The sequence below is a fragment of the Glycine max genome, chromosome 3, assembly GCF_000004515.6.
Source record: "Glycine max cultivar Williams 82 chromosome 3, Glycine_max_v4.0, whole genome shotgun sequence".
Lineage (NCBI taxonomy): Eukaryota > Viridiplantae > Streptophyta > Magnoliopsida > Fabales > Fabaceae > Glycine > Glycine max.
In genome coordinates this window covers 43,325,064-43,341,891 of record NC_016090.4, presented here as the reverse complement: position 1 = coordinate 43,341,891, position 16,828 = coordinate 43,325,064, and the positions used below count along the sequence as shown (strand labels likewise).

The following is a 16,828-nucleotide window of genomic DNA, read 5'->3' as shown; positions in this document are numbered from 1 at the left end:
AATATTTTGTCACGGAAGATACAATTATTAATTATTGAATAGATTTAGGAGATTAAATTAGCAAAAGAAATTGGATTGAATGTATATTAACTATTAAACATAGAGGAAATATCATCCAAAAAAATAAATCTCAGCTCAATATATAGCTCATCCTCAGCACTCTTCTCAATTCATTAAAATACAATTCATCCTGATCTTCTCTCTTCTCAATTCAGTTTTTTTTTTTTTTTTGTAGTGGGGGTTGTATGTGAGTGTACGATTTAGTGTGTGGCAATGTTGGGTGGGCACACTTAAATTATTATTTGATGGTCAACCGTGGTTATTCTATATTTATAAAAGGAGTGATAGAAATACATTTTTTACTCATATTTACAATGAGATAGACAAGTTATAGAGTCTCTTTCTATCATTTCTCATTTATAACAATATATAAAGTGAATTCTTTTAATATACACATTTATTTGGACGTTTTTGTTTTTTATTGTTTGAGTGTTAAAATAAAATGTGTATTAGTTAAAAGGATAAGTTTAGGAAAAAAAAAAAATCTCTACACAAAAAATTAACTGACTGTTGGTGCTTCACAGTTTTTTCTATCTGCAAATGAAGTAATAATCGACACAACAGTCCACTTTCTTTCAATCATGTAATTCAGTTTTTCTCCTTCCCTTAAACGTAGGCACCCAACCCAACTTCTCCATTCATTCAGCCTTCTGACTTCTCTCTTCTCCTACTTTTTTCTACTTTTACCTCTGCACATGAAGAGAATTATTTTTTTTTTCAAGATCGAATTCTTCTTTCTTGTTCCATTCACGCTTTCTTGTTTCAAATTTTCTATTACCTAACACATAATTTTGAAAATGGTCAAATGGTTGTCTTTAATAATAATAATAATAATAATAATAATAATATTTTGGGCATTTAACTTCCCAAATAAAGCACGCCATACAGTTACAAACCCTTGCAATTGATAGAAAAACAAGAGTTTCACTAAAAATAAGACCGAGTAACAACCGAGACCTTACACCAATGCAGTGCCGGGCTGGCCCTCTTTAAGAAGTTTTTTTTCTCTAATATATAAATATAAACTTGTTTGTGACCAATATTCTTAATTTCCTCAGTTCTTTCTCCCCGACAAAACCACCTAAAACTCCTTCATTCATTGATTGATTGTCCTGGATTATGGAAACCCAACCTGAATGCGCTGTCATCAACATTCCAAACATAATAAAAACAGAACAAGAAGCAAAACCCCTTCAACAACATGCGTCCGAGTCCCCAAAGAACAAGAGCGGTGGTGGCATGCGCTTTCTTAGGGTTGCACTCTTCAAGATGCGAGGGCGTTCCGCAAAACCAACCATGGCGCTTCAGGTAAATAATAATAATGACGATATTGATGACGGGTCCAAGAGCACATGGGGGAGGTTTGTGGGTTCCATGAGGCCATTGCACCTTCAAAGCACCCAATCTCCACGCTCATCACCTGATTTGCCATCTTCTGAATATAAAAAGGATTGTGGCGGTTATGTTTCTGATTTTGTGGCGGATGAGCAGGAGCCTTATTCGCCTTCCCCACCTATTAGCTGTTACGCTTCAGCCGTTGGGTTGAGCGAGCTTGTTCAAAATGATGAGGAAAATGAGTATAAGCAGGAGGTGATTGTGGAGGACTCCCACGTTGATGGAGATGGAGATTGGATGATTGATGCCAAGGCTGAGGATTTCATTGCTCAGTTCTACCAAGAAATGAAGTTGCAACGTTTAGATTCCGTGGATCGCCGTTACGTCGAGAGAAGCCAAAGGTCATTGGGTTGGTGATTATTAATGGATATATTCAAGACTCAAATCACTTGTATATATGCATGCATGCATTTGGTGTTTCTTCTCTTGTGCCCTAGCTAATAACATGTGATTAAGATGCATGTCAGATTTTTAATTAAGGGACAAGAATATTAATTAGTCATCAATAAGAAAGAATATAGGTGATTTGAGTTTGGATATTATGTTCCTTTTTGTTTTTGGTTCTGGTTCTCTTCATTTAAATTGTTCTTGTTGTTGATGGGGAAGGCTGAAGGCGTCAAGATAGCAGTGTGGCAATTTATCTGTTTCTTTTAGGAGACTCTTAAATGAAATAAACTTCAATGGAGAGGGAAATGCATGTGGTTTGTGCACCTTTCACTTTTTTTTTTCTTGTTGTTATTTAGTTTGATTATTTTTATTTTTATTTTAGATTGCTAATCTTTTTATGTTAGTGCCTTAACATTTATATTAATTATAATTTTTTTAGTTGAAACATTAAGTTTTTTTTTTTTTGTTGAATAGATGAAACATTAACTAATAATCTAATCCTCGTCTTCTTAATTTCATCCGAAAATATTTTATAAATGTAGTTTTAGTAATTTCAAGAGAAAAATGTCCATATAAGTAATACACTTCTATACATACAACCAATCCAACCAGGTTGTCAAATTAATTGTTCTTCCCTGGAAACTCTATTATTCTGCTAAGCAAACGCGTCATTTCCATGCAGCTTGATTCAGACTCTTCAAGTATGAGTAATAATTAGTGTTTCTACGAGGAAAACATGCTCCCCATCTAAGTCACCAAGAACGACCTCACATCCCTTGTGGGCGACTTTCCTAGTTTGCGCCGGCGCCGCCAACATGGGGAGTGTTCCATTTGCAGCGCAACAAAGACAACGTTTAGCGTGGGATCACCGCGTTTTGGAATGCAAATTCTGAAACTCGTTGGGCACGTTGATGGATTATACAATTCGGTCGTGTATGATATTGGGTTGACTATTTTGGCTCCGAGGTAGAAACGCCAACTTAAGTCAAGAGATTGAAACGCGGAACGTTTTATTACGTGGGATTTTTATGATTTTCAATAAACGTGACATGACCGAATTGATTGATTGTCTGGGTCAACACAACAATACAATATTATGTATGTCTTCGTTCTCTTTAGTTCCACAGTTAATATATTATCTTTTCCAGCATACGTCTTATAATATTTGATTTTTAAAAAACAACGACTTTATAGTAAAAATTTATGTTATATTCTATATCTATTACATAGTAGAATTATTATAGGATTAAAATAATGATTTTAAATTTTAAAAAGATGAAAAACAAAATTTTCAAAAATCAAAATTCGACTATTTTAATTATGACACAAAATATTTATGCCTACTTATCAATGTGCAGCGATAGCAATTAGCATACCTCAATGCTTGACTAAAATGAAATTATGAAAGTGGATATCAATTTTCATTCCCAAATAATCATACAAGCAGGTTCAAGATAGTCCAAATTCTCATACAAACAGGTTCATGACAATATTTGTTTAGGGGAACACGCATAACAAACTCCGATGAGTGCAAGACAAATATTATGCTTTGAGATCTATTATATTTTTTTTCCCATGACAATCTTAAAAAACAGATAAAAAAATAAGAGAGAATAATAAATATTCTCTTTGTTATTAAATCATATAAAATGAATATATCTTATACGAGAGTAGTAAAAAAATTAAATCTGAATCATATAATCATACATAAAAAATTAAGATTTAAAATAAAAAAATCACATCACATTAAATCTTGACTATTTATTTTTGGTTTTATGATTCATATTTGATAATTTCAATTTCATATAAGATATTTTTTTCATAAGATATGTCTATATATATATATATATATGACAAGAAATAAAGAAAAAAGTTTGCTATATATGTAATAAACAAAGAAAAAAATATATATAAAAATTGTTACCCAAGTTTATTAATGGTAGTACTACTCTTGAAAGAAAAAGAAAAAAATTGGCTTGAAACGGCAAATTAATACTTCTTGTTAGAGGATGACCGAACAGACAGGTTCATAGGCTCGATCGGTGTTAACCCAGTAAGCAAACACCCCAATAACACACATAAACTTGGGCCTAAGCAGAAATCAGAACCGGCCCAATATATTTTGAAATGGGACTTTTTTTAACTAATAACTATTTTTTTGACAAAAGAATAATAAAAATATTCTATTAAAATAATTATAGCTGATTGAGGAATATTGTTTGGGTCAAATTTAGCAAGAATTGATCCCATAAAAGACAATATGTAATAAATAAAAAATAAAAAATAAGTATGCTTTAGCTACCATTACACTACATTTTTTTAAAAAAAGTTACCATTGCACTATACAAATTTATAATAAAATTATAATAATAAATAATTTCATGTTATATTTAACAAAAATATTAATGCAAGAATATAATAGTAAAAATATCACGTCAACATAATTATATTTACTGTGTCCTAGGTTATTTTACATGAAAAAAAACTAATAAATGATCAAAAAGAGAATAATAATATTACAAAATTAACATTAATAATATTAAGTTTTTTAGCTCCTATCATTAGTATTATTTGAGATATAATTGAAAAAATAATTAATATAACGTTAAAAAAATTAAATAATAATTATTTTGAGATATTTTTTTATTTTTACACAAAAATTATTATGGAATGGAAGAAGAAATAAATTTTGGTGACATTTTGAAAAGTGAGACAAAATATGTCAAAAACAAGTTTTAAGGATAAAATTTATCGAAAAAAAATAAATTGAGAGAAAAAATTAAACTAAACCTAAATAATAGTAATATAGAAATTCTTTATACTTCCATTGCCTACATTATCTACTCAAAAGTTTTCTCCTTCGAGTTTCATTCTTTTTTCCCTCTTTTATAGTCTTATTTCCAACCATATATATATATATATATCTTACCTTCTAAGTTGTAATATAATCGTCTCTCTCCTTGGCTTCTCTACCCCAAACCAAAAAAAAAGTCAGTCAATTAAACCTCATCTGTATCTTTCATAGGACAGGACATTACAAGATTTGCGAATATTTTTTATAAAAGTAAATGGAACTTGATAAGATAGGAACAACATTGACATCAAAATTCCGATTAGAAATAGAACTCTATTAATGGCTCATATTTCATGGAAGACCCTTGTGATCATACAAACAAGATAGAAATTAGAAATCCTCTATCAATGCACAATAGATGCATAAAGTGGTTTGAGTGAAAGGATAAATAAACAAAGAATTGACCCTTTGCATGTGATATGATATGAGGAGTAGCATCCCAACATTTAGATACTGACACGTCAGCATTTGACGTGGCTGGCTTCTGAGTATTTCTACTAGTAGCCATGGATCTGAGAACACTTTTTCTTGATCCATCGAAGACCTTTCTTGAGCGTAGCCTTAACCCTTCCTTCTACGCCGTAAACCTTGTACTTCGCTATCCTTTTCTTCCTCTTCGCTTCAGGATCGCCGAATCTCCACGGCATTTCACTCGCCTGAGTTGAATCCGGTGATTTAGTAGAACTCCAACCGTGGCTTTTGCCGCTCACAACCTCCATCTTACGGCCACCTCCGTGCGGACGGTGACCCGAACCATGACCCGACCCGTAACTCTCCATGTCCCGTCTCGGAAGGGAAAGAGAGTGCAATGGCTTTTATTGGAGAAGCGGTGGTGAGAGGTTACGTTAGGGTTTGGAACTTTCGAGAAACAGTTTTAGTTGAAAGGGTATATTGGGAAGAGGATAAAAATATAGTGGGGGCACGGAAACGTGTGCTATGGCGAGGAATGTGCAATGTTCTGATCTTTGAAAAGTGGCTTTGTGCTCGGAATCTGGAACGTACTTTCCGTGAATAAAGAAACAAGGATCTCTCCTTTTTTTAACACATTTTTTTTTTGGGTGTATTCAAATTTAAGAGAGAGAGAGTGAAATGACCACTTATGAATGTTGCAGTGTAAGTGTTGGGATACTTGGGTTGCAGTAAAACCAACGAATGACTTTGTCCATTTTGGTGGTGTTACCATGCGTGATGATTCGTTTTACATCCGATATGACGTTATTTCCGGTGACCACCAGATTTGACGTATTATTTTGAGGAAAAGATGTCATCAGTCATCAACACTCAAGAGACTCGTAACCAACAATAATGATTCAGTGAAAATCCTTGATTCAAGTAGTAATTTGGAAAAGGGTGGGGGATTGTAAGTACATCGAGGATAAGTCTAGCTAAGTAATTAGTTTATTTTATTTTTTGGTTTGCGTTATTTTCTATGACTTAAACGTGAAGGAACTAACGAATGGTGAATAAAACCAAATTGTTCTGTAAACAATGCAGGATATGCGGGACGGATGCGTACATTCTCCATTGTGTGCCAGTTTTCTTGAGGGCCTCAAGCAAATGTTCGTATCTTCTTGATTACTGTTGGGCCATCCTTTTAAATGTTTGAGACGACACACAAAGTTCATACACTGTAAGGCCCAAACGAGTACCGGGCCGTAATAAGCCATCGCTACACTGAAATACTCTTTAGGTTTACTTCCATGGACCAAAAAAATCATTTCATCTTGCCATTCATCTTTTACACCACTATGATTATAAATAAATACGACTATGGTCACAATTCTGTTTGCGTTACCGTCACTGAAAAAAATCCTAAGTTATTATGTTGTGAATAAGATTATTGCTGTGGATCATGTTTTAAAGCCTTCTCATAAGCATTAGATACATACACAATGCGAGTACTGTTGAGCTCCAACTCTCCGATCAAATAATTGGGAAAAACAAGTTCATAATCTTAATTAGGGCGAGAAAAAAGAGATGTAGGATTTGGAGCAAAGTAATAATAAATGTGAGAGTTATAATTTGAGATGGACATCAACTTCCCCCTCAGCAGAAAAATGAGGGACCTTAGGAGTAGAGGATTGCAGTACATGAGTGGGTGAGGCATAAAGCCGAAAAGGAAAGCATTGAGTGTAATTAGTAAGGTGGTAGTTGGAAGAAGAAGGAATGAAAGTAGGGCGTGATGGGAAGTGCTTAGTGTTATTGGGTTGACGATGAGGATCGAAGATGGGTAGAAGAGAAGTAGGAGTAGGAGGGTGTCCTCGTAAGTAAATGGAGGGTACTGATGTTATTATTGCATGTGAAGATATCGATGCTGCTGCTGCAATGGCGCGTCTATGAGTGTGGATTTGGAAACGCCTCGCCCTCTGACGCTCTTTCTTGTGGGCATTTTGATGGCCTCCTAAGGCCTGCGAGTTCCCGAATACTCGTTTGCAGTAGTGGCATCTGAATTTTCTGTCCTCCTGCTCTGTTAGTGGGAAACCAAATAGTTTCGGTGGCCAGGTCTCATCAGACATGCTAGCTTCTTTTCTTTACCAATGAGACTCTTTCTATGTGTGCTGCCATATTTATAGGCACATCAGAATTGGATTCGCCATATTTTTATTTAATTTCCCTTCGGACTTATCTTACCCAATCTACAAGCTTAGAAAAATTAAAATACCATTTGCTTTAATTATGCAAATATTAATTTATACCCTTTACAATGCGGTGGTAAACTCCGGTCCTTATTTCTTATAATAAGAACTGTACCGTAATGGGAAATAACCAACATCCACACAACCTTGTAGTGTACTTATTGAGTATCGTCATCGATCCTGTTACTAATAGAGGAGAAGAAGAATAATAAGGTAAATAATATTTTATTCCTATTATATTCTTCACTTATATACTGATTTGAATGTCAAAATTTCTTTTTAGGTATCCATCCCACCCCGAAGAAAGAGCTCATGCACTGTGAGAGAGACACACATCAAATACGTTGAGAGACGTAAATCCTGATAAGAACAAGAACCTTTTACGGTACTTATTATAAAAATCAGAATAACACGTAAGATCTACATCAAAAAACAATATACTTGCTCATGAATTACATTCCTATCAAAACGACATGTGACAAAAGCCTTCACTATGCAGTTAATGGTTTTAATTTCTGATCAGATTCACGTATCAAAGTAAAAGGGACCAACAGAGCCATCGTGCAATACAGTACTACATGCCACAGGCCATGCCCGGACATTCAACGTGTGAAAGTGAAAAAAAAAAAAAAAAAAAAGAGTTACGAGCATGATATACACACTGAATCTCTATATGCCCACCAAGAGTTTTCCATTTTCCGTTTAACACATTATTTACATCCACTTGTCTAGATCGTCGAGTTACCGTTGTTAAACTTACTTCAATTCCTTTTGATAAATTATTTTTGTACGAAGCACAGCCACAGACGTAATTAATAGGTAATTTTATTAAAGAAAAAACTATATATAGATAAAGGTCTTAATTGACTTAAGTCTTAAAATATCAAGAATTTCATATTTTTCGTGTCATGCCTTTAAAATTAAAATTATATATCAACCTTATACCAGAAAGTTTCCCACAATGTTGAGGTTTTGTTTTCTACCATTAATTGTTTTGAGTATTTTTAACGCTTTTATCTTTATTCCAACAAAGTTGACCAAAGTTGTTTTTCAAAGTAGTCACTAGTGCAAACGCAAATGTTTGCCCCACATTTTAAACATTTTTTACATATGTAAGACCGTAGAATTTAGGGTGGAGTTTAGAGTATAAGTGTAAATAAATGATAAATCATAAATTATGTATGTGGATGAAATTATATTTATGTGTGTGTAAAACATTATATTATTCAGTACAAAGGGCAATTGTGGGCGCAATAAATTATGTATTGTGCTTCATTAATTAAAAGATAAAAGAAAGAATTTTTATTATTATTATTATTATTATGAATATTAAAGAAAGAAAGATCAGCATGCTTATATTATATTTATCGATTGATAAAGAGACTATAATCCTACTTCCGAAATTAAAGAATTGGGGCATACATCATTAATCTATGTAGGCCAGGCACGTTTTTTAATTTCAAATTTGTGGAAGTAAATAAAATTCTCATTTTTGTGCATGGGACCAGCTACTTTCCAATCAAAGTCGAATATCCTTATACTTCATTCTTTTTCTCCATGTCGATCGTTTCATTGAAAAATTGACATAAAATCATAAGCCATAAATGTTCTCAGATGTCGTTCGTTGAAAAAGCATCCCCTTTCTCCCCTTGCATGTTAATGGCAAAACTATGTAGTTTTATTTACTTGCTTGCTTTCTATCCATATGCTTTAATCATGCATTGAATAATTCAAAAGACGCAATGTACTCCCATTACATCACCGCACTGAATGGACTAGGCGTGGCTTTGTAGTGGCAAAATGCTTCTATCAGCTGCGTGGTAAACCCACCTTTGTGTGAATAGTTCTGGTTAATAAAGCACTACCTACATGAATTTAAATTTCCATGGTTCAATGTATGCGATTATGACATATATCCTCCCTACAACTACAAGAATCATGTTGAGCGATATGTATATGAGCTATGATTAGATATATGCAAACATCCCTCTCCGTCGTATTATAGGTTTGTGTTACCTAAGAGACAATCCCGCTTGTGATGTGATGGATCTTTTGGCTGATTGATAGGGCGTGGAAATAGGAAGGCAAGATAAGGATTTAGCTTAAATTGCTATAGGTGGGGCCCCGGTCTTATTTATTCATTTCATTTGGTTCTCTAAAATAATAGTCATGTAAATAATCATATATAATAGTTTAATTAATAGTTAATATTTTAATGGTTTAATATATCATTTAAGTCTTTCTACATTTTGAGAATTTTTAATTATGTATTTAAACAAACAAAATTTGTAATTGAGTCATTGATCTTTTATAATTTTTGTAATAAGATATTTAAAGTAAGTTTATGACAGCTTGAAACTGCCTGAAAAATATAACAAATCATTTGTGAGAGTTTTACTAATTCAAAGGACCCAATTATAAAAATATTGGAAAACCAAAGATACAATTATTTTTTTACTTTAAAGACTCAATTTTTTTTAAAAAAAATACATGTATACTTGGCTTTGGATAAGTTAACAGACTTAAAAAGAAGAAAAATATAAATGACTTTCTTTTTATATAATCATGCAATCACTTTTAATCTTGACTATCTATATATATGATCAACTAATAGTCTATATTTTTAGTTTTCATTTTAATGTTAAGAGTGCATACAACAACAAAAGAGAATGGCATTCATTAGTTGAGAAAATAAAAGAATAAATAAAGTTTTTCACAAAAAGATATATATAAAAATATAGGAGAAGAAAATGATAATTTATAAACAGAAATTAACGAAACCTTAAAAATAATATAATTTATTAATGTTTTTTTATTGAGTAAGTAACTGTACTATATATCAGTCTCTGAATTAGGGTATACTAGGATGTTATTTAAGAACTTAAACAAACTATATATTTTGAAAGAGATTGGAAAATTAAAGGTTTATTATACACATGACGCTCGTCGAATTAATTATGTCGTTCAAGCACGTGATTAAGAATTTGATTTTTATTAATGTAAAAATTGCATTGCTTCAAAAGATTCATTTTTAACTTGCAGCTGGAATACCCGAATACACTAAAAATGTAATTGAGTAATGCAATATTCTTTGACAATATTTTTTTTTATATTTTATGAAAATATAAAAATATCAATATTTATTTTCATATAATAAATAGGAGAGCTACTATTAAGATGAAGTATGATGAAAGTGAATAGTAAATAATTTATTGTACTTGGGGAATCCGTAGTATGTCCAGATCGACCTCGACACGTGTTTCTGCGTTACTACGTATATATGCAAAAGAAGACGAGATTGATGTCGGCCACTACAACGCGCGTGACCTTTGTTCGCATTTCACTCCTCAATTGGGTTTGATCGCTTGATCACAGTGTCTCCCATTGCCATGGCTCGATTGACCTTTTCTTTGTGAAGAATCTTATTAAGTTGCGTGAAGAACCCTTCAAAATCTCGTAGGGTATCTCTATAACAACAATCTACTTGTTCATGCATGAGAAGTCTATGCTTGGTTTTGCACTTTTACAGCAGCTTTTAAAAAAACAAACTACATAGTGAAAATAATTTAGGGTTCGTTTGTTAGAATGGAATCGAATGGAATTGATATGAAAATTTTAATTTAAAATAAAATATCAAAATATAAATTTTATCTCATTTACTGTTTATTTTATGTAAACGAAGGGACCGTTAAGGAAAGGACCATGGCCCCATTCTCAGTACCCTTAATTTGAATCATTTCGGTAGACAGCGTTTGTATAAATCCATGTGCAGTTTCTGTTTCTTAAATGTACTTGGCCATTTTAATTGGCAAGGGAATTTCAGAATTCAGATGCATTTGAAGAAACTAGCTACTTAGTTCAGTCCCCCACCACTCTGTAATGGTGTCAAATCTTTTGGCTTCCCTCCATGTTTTGGATTCCCATAGATAGACCAAATCATTGAGAATTGAGTGATATGGATACCTAGCTTTCTATTAGGTCCATGCCCGTAAACTTTTTTTCTTCTTCCTTAAATTGTAAATGAAATATATATATATATATATATATATAGATAATTTTATGACTATTATTATATATAAGTAAAAATAATAATAATATTATGTTCATCCGAGTAAAATTGATTTTTTTAAGTAAATTTTCAGATTTAAGTATGTTAAAAAATAGGAAAAAGAAATTAGCCAATAAGAAAAGTGATAAATATTTTACATTTATGACATGATAACTAAAATAAAATTTATCTGTACAACTTATATGTATTTTTTTAGGAGTTATAATTATTATTTATATTAATTAATGAATCTTATAAAGATATGAAACTTTACAAACAAACAAGAATCTGTAAAAGACAAAACTTAGATATAGTTTTTTTTGTGTGTGTTATTCTCTCGTTGGAATTGAAGTTTTACTTAATAATCTACATTAAATGTTAACATGGATTTCAAAGAATCTTTAATAAGTTTTTTTATTTACTACTTTCAAAATTTGATATAATAATATCGGAATAACTACAAATTTGTATTATAACAAAATAATTCTATAAATAATAGCTCGAATAAGATACCTAACTTGTATATCTATTTTTTAGTAGTTATAATCTTTATTCAAAAATAGTTAATTTAATTCCTATCTCTCTCCCACCCACCCCTTTGTCCTTACATTTTTTTAAAAATAAAATAAAAATAGTTCTTGCTCCAAGAAAATGTCTATATACCTCTTCTATCGTCTCTTAACAAAAAGTTTTCCTTGGATGTGTGTGATATCACACTATGCTTAGCACAGGCAATGAAATACATATTTGCGGCACCAAGTACACCAAATGGCCCACTCCTTTTCTTCTCCAGTTGAGTCCTTCTCTTGATGCATTTTACTTTTCGACAATTTTCACAAAATCAATTCGTTGTTAATCATGGGTTGTCTTCTTCGCTAAAAAACTGAACCCAAACCCAATAATGCATGCATTTGAGACTGACAGATCTCTTTCCTCCCTCTTTTAACACTTTATTCAGAATTAATAATCCATAGTCAATCATTTTCAACGTGGCCAATATTTTCTTAAAATTACCAATTAATAATAATTCACATATCCTCCACCTAATATTGTTTGAATGATATTAAAAAAAAGCAATAAATAAATAAAATCTGCAGAGTCAATAAAAGGTATATAAATATACGTATAAATAATTATTATAGTATTAAAAAAATTCAATATCGTAACAAAAATTATTATAAACATGTAATATATGTAAAACTTATCTAAATATAACACCATCTTAAGCTTAACCCAGACATCCCCACAAAGGCATATTTCTTTTCATTACCATGATTTTCCACTTTTGTACCGTCTCTTACAGCGTATTATGGTTTTTTGGTTCCTTGTAATGATTAATACGAAGTAACATGTTATTTCATGATGGATGTCAACGAATCTCTCCGTGTTTCTTCAACCATTTAACTCTATAATCTATAAAAAAAAAAAAATCAAGGTTATGCACAGTAAACCTTTGTTGTTCCAGTGAAATTTTTGCCGAAGAAACGAATGTCAGGATGGATTAAAAAATAACTATTTGCATGCTTGAATTTATGTTACACACGATTCCAAACACACTATATAATTACTATCCAAATCAACTTTGAGAGAGGTAGAAGTATTAAAAATTTCAATTTCATTCCGCTTTCTAGAATTCAAGACATAAAGCACTTGTTGAAAGAGAAAAGATAGTAGTAATAAGCTCCACTTTCAATTAAATGATGTCTATAATTCGTGCAAGGTGGAACATGTTTAAGATAACACTATCGATGTATCTGATAATATTTTATTGTGCTTCTCAATTATGTCGGCAATATTAATAATTTTTGTTAACTTTTTTTTTACATGCACACAATAATAATCAATAAACCTTTAAAGAACATGCATCATATACAATATGGGTGGTCTATTAAACTGTACACTTCATTTTTTGTTATACTACAATTTATATCTAAATACCTTAATCAATATTTAAACTGCGCTTCATTTTTTGTTCTACTGCAAGTTAAATCTGTTTTGAACGTAGAACTATTTGCATATTTAAACATGTGACCACTGGCCACTAATGAAGCTGAATTTTAAGTTGATTGAAATAAAAACGAATCACATAAATGAGAAAAAAAAGTGTGAAGAAATAAATAAAATTTGTCCAAACATTTTTTGGGGCGGGTTACTTATTCCTGGATGAGTCCAAAACAGTACTGCGCAGCATGATGCTGGGATCAGACACAAAAAGGAATCATTGAATGGAGCACATGCATCTCCAAGATTACAAATCCTTGCAGATGGCCCACTGCCCAAGTCACCCCTATTCCCCCTTTTCAGTTCCAGGAAGGGAAGAAAAACTCGTCATGGGCACAAATGATGAAGCACGAACACATTTTAATTAATAGATAAGATTTCAATTCTGGGGTCAACTGTGCATGCTATTGGTTGCATTTTATACTTCCATCTAGTTGCATTGCTCCATACGGTGATGTCCACATTTGGTTTCTGCCCCGAAATGATTGGATGATTCAAACATTCCAAGGTTAGGATTTAATTAATTAAATAATTCCAGGTGACGAAACAATATTAGTATATGACGATAAACTAGATCATATATATGACTCAATTGGAGTAAAAAACCAAAAAATGGACCAAGTTAAAATTACAGTAAGTTCATAATTAAATCTGACACATAATAATTATTCTCTCAAGTACTACTAGCTAGTAATAATTATTTGATCTGCATGCTGAAGGTGCCTGCATATATGATGTATGTGTGTTGGGAGGAGGGGCCGAAGGTTCACAAGTCTAAGACAAGATTAGATTGGCAAGAGGATTACACTTTACAGTTGGAAGTGGGTTCATGTTCATGGTCGTTGTTCCACTTGGAGTCAAACCCAAACCGCAATTCATGTGATTTGTACCGTGTGACTTAAGAAACATAGGCCCCTTGTCTGTCTTTGTTTTCAACTTTCAGATTAATAATTTTAAGATCAAAGATTAGTGTTTTGAGCAGAGAAAGAAAAGTAGAACGTTTGCGTCCTAGTTCCGTTTGTCGGGGGATGGGTAAATACATAAATTTGGACGGGTCTTGAGTCTGCCAATTCTTCGTTGGATCCACACCACCTCCGACAATACGGACCTTCAGTGCTACCAAACCCCACCGGTGAGAATCTAGCTTTTTTTTTTGTTTCTCCTTGTGTTGTGCTACCCCTTTAAAATAATACAATTTTGATGATTTTTAAAATTAAATATTATCATTAAATATTAATATAATTGTCACGGAATATTATTTTCATGGGACAACACAGGAATAGCACGAGAATGGACAGTAAAAAAGCCAAATTTCATAGATGAATTGTTTGATTTATTGACAAGTGCGTTTCAAGACCATTGATTGAACAAAAAATAAGTATGTCAGAGATAACTTTCAACTCAGGGTTGTTTGAAATCAATGACAAAACAAATACACTAGTGAATTAAGCTACTTGCCTACTTCTATTAGTGAAAGAGAAAGTTTGGATTTTTTTTAAATATGATATAAAAAAGCTAATTATTAAATTGCTCCATATATTTATTTTCAGTTATGTTTTGACTTTATGCGTAAAAATGATAAGATTTAGTAGCAAATTTAACACATTTTGGTCTCTTTCCTCGGTTATTTTCTAACTCTGTTAACTTGGAACATTGTAATATTGCTTCAAGATTTTTTCTAATGGTGTAAAATAGCTAAAAATGTTTTCGAAAGTTTCTATGGAAGGAATTAAGTTAGTGGACAATTTGTTGAGTGACAATTGTTGTGCAATAGTTTATAGTTTATTAGATTCCTAGTTCATAATCATAGGGAGCCCAAGAGAGATGTGTAGTTAACTGGTTACTCTTTTTGCCGAATACTTTTTTTCTCTCTTTTTCTGATGGTCCAAACAACAGTGAGAAGCCCGCCTATGTCAGGATATCAAATATTAACAGTTTAACTTAAAAGAGAAAAATGATTATAGCCTTAGTGTACGTTTGGATGGTAATTTTAGTCTCAAATATATGTTTAAAGAGAAATAAAATATGATGTTAAACTTATTTTCTTCTCAAAGATACTATTGGATTCTTTTACCGAAAATTCAAAGACATCCTTTACGATCATAATTCATAATATAAGATAAATGAATTAGTATTTATAGTATATGAAAGGGTCGAATAAGGGTATTGAATTTGAAGAGGTGAGTTGTGCTGGTCTTGATGGAACTCCGTGGCCAGAGGACACAAACAAAGGGAATAAAGAGAACACAATAAGCACCACAAGGCGTCGCCCTTGTCGGACTACTCGAGCCTCCGACAAGACCGCGGATTCTGGAAGAGGTGTCGGTGTGGTTGGGTGGCTGCCGGAGCAGATGGAGACGCTGATGAGGCCTGCTGAGATGTGGCGGGAAAGAGCCATGAAGGGTGACCCTGATGCGCCTCATTCAAGGGTTCTTAGAGTTCTTCTTGGTCAAGAATTTTGAGAATCATCCAATCAAATTCAAATCAATGTACCATTGTCATTTTAATCAACAATGATGACCGCGTCAAGACAAATTGACTGTATACATCTTCAGAAACTAAACAAATGTTTAATAACTCACAATTTGCACTGACATGATCTGAAAATTCTGATAATCTGGAGAGAATTAATTTAAATATCATGTAAAATCCAAAACGTTTTATTATTTTTAATCAATTTTAATTAATAAAAAATTATGTGTCAAAAGAGTATTTTTTTTAACGTTTCTCATTAATTATTTTTTACCAATGTCTTGATGCAACTTTTTTACTGAACCCATACTTTTTTTTTTAGAACTTGGATGTTGCTGATTAACTACACTTACTTAGTTGCTCATAGATGTATGAGCTCTAGATATTTATTTTTTATTTCCACCGATAAAAAATTAGCTCCCACAACAAGTAATATTAGCATAAATTTATGTTTCTCTCCACATGTTTTACCTTCAATATTTAGGGGAAGAAATTAAGTATAAGAAAATATAAGGGAGTTTTTTTTCTGAAAATTATCAGAAGTCAATACTTTTTCTTCAAATTTTAAAGAAACCTGAAGAGGAGAAAATTTGAGTAGAACTATTTTCCTATTTCTATTCATTCGAATAATATATTCTATTTTTTCTCTATTTTTATTCTTCTTACTTTTTCCTCTTCCATTGACATAACCAGGATTTCCCTTTCAATTTAGGATTTAAATAAATGGACTTTGTATTTTTCATAATTTTAATTGTAAAATTCATTTCAGAAGTTACTTTCTATTACGGTTTTCATTACAAATAGATGTTTTTAAGATTGAGTTTCTGATAATGATTGAAATATTTTAAACTGTGGACTAAAGAATAATAAAGGGAATACTAAAAAACAAATAAGCACGCTTTTTTTTAGAATAATATTATTTTTACAATGTATTCCCTCAGTATTTTACAGCAATACTCAGATGAGTTTTGGAAA

General features: G+C 32.0%; 4 protein-coding genes across 4 annotated transcripts; 2 read left to right on the top strand and 2 right to left on the bottom strand.

The window, feature by feature from the left end:
* Positions 1–1,145: 1,145 nt before the first annotated feature.
* LOC102662079 (uncharacterized) lies at positions 1,146–2,642 on the top strand. The gene has a single exon (XM_006577663.4). The coding sequence runs from the start codon at positions 1,180–1,182 to the stop codon at positions 1,810–1,812; it is 633 nt and encodes a 210-aa protein (XP_006577726.2). The 5' UTR covers positions 1,146–1,179; the 3' UTR covers positions 1,813–2,642.
* A 2,252-nt stretch (positions 2,643–4,894) lies between these two features.
* On the bottom strand, positions 4,895–5,705 carry LOC102668315 (uncharacterized). Its single transcript, NM_001404076.1, has one exon. The coding sequence runs from the start codon at positions 5,473–5,475 to the stop codon at positions 5,194–5,196; it is 282 nt and encodes a 93-aa protein (NP_001391005.1). The 5' UTR covers positions 5,476–5,705; the 3' UTR covers positions 4,895–5,193.
* Positions 5,706–6,600: 895 nt separating this feature from the next.
* On the bottom strand, positions 6,601–7,235 carry LOC100799174 (C2H2-type zinc finger protein). The gene has a single exon (NM_001254396.3). The coding sequence runs from the start codon at positions 7,210–7,212 to the stop codon at positions 6,712–6,714; it is 501 nt and encodes a 166-aa protein (NP_001241325.1). The 5' UTR covers positions 7,213–7,235; the 3' UTR covers positions 6,601–6,711.
* Positions 7,236–15,525: 8,290 nt separating this feature from the next.
* On the top strand, positions 15,526–15,843 carry LOC102661970 (uncharacterized). The gene has a single exon (XM_006577662.1). The coding sequence runs from the start codon at positions 15,526–15,528 to the stop codon at positions 15,841–15,843; it is 318 nt and encodes a 105-aa protein (XP_006577725.1).
* The last annotated feature ends 985 nt before the right edge of the window (positions 15,844–16,828 follow it).

What these genes read in the sequence shown, in the direction of transcription:
- LOC102661970 (XM_006577662.1), top strand. Translation starts at nt 15,526, where the DNA reads ATGAAAGGGTCGAATAAGGGTATTGAATTTGAAGAGGTGAGTTGTGCT.
- LOC102668315 (NM_001404076.1), bottom strand. Translation starts at nt 5,475, where the DNA reads ATGGAGAGTTACGGGTCGGGTCATGGTTCGGGTCACCGTCCGCACGGA.
- LOC100799174 (NM_001254396.3), bottom strand. Translation starts at nt 7,212, where the DNA reads ATGTCTGATGAGACCTGGCCACCGAAACTATTTGGTTTCCCACTAACA.
- LOC102662079 (XM_006577663.4), top strand. Translation starts at nt 1,180, where the DNA reads ATGGAAACCCAACCTGAATGCGCTGTCATCAACATTCCAAACATAATA.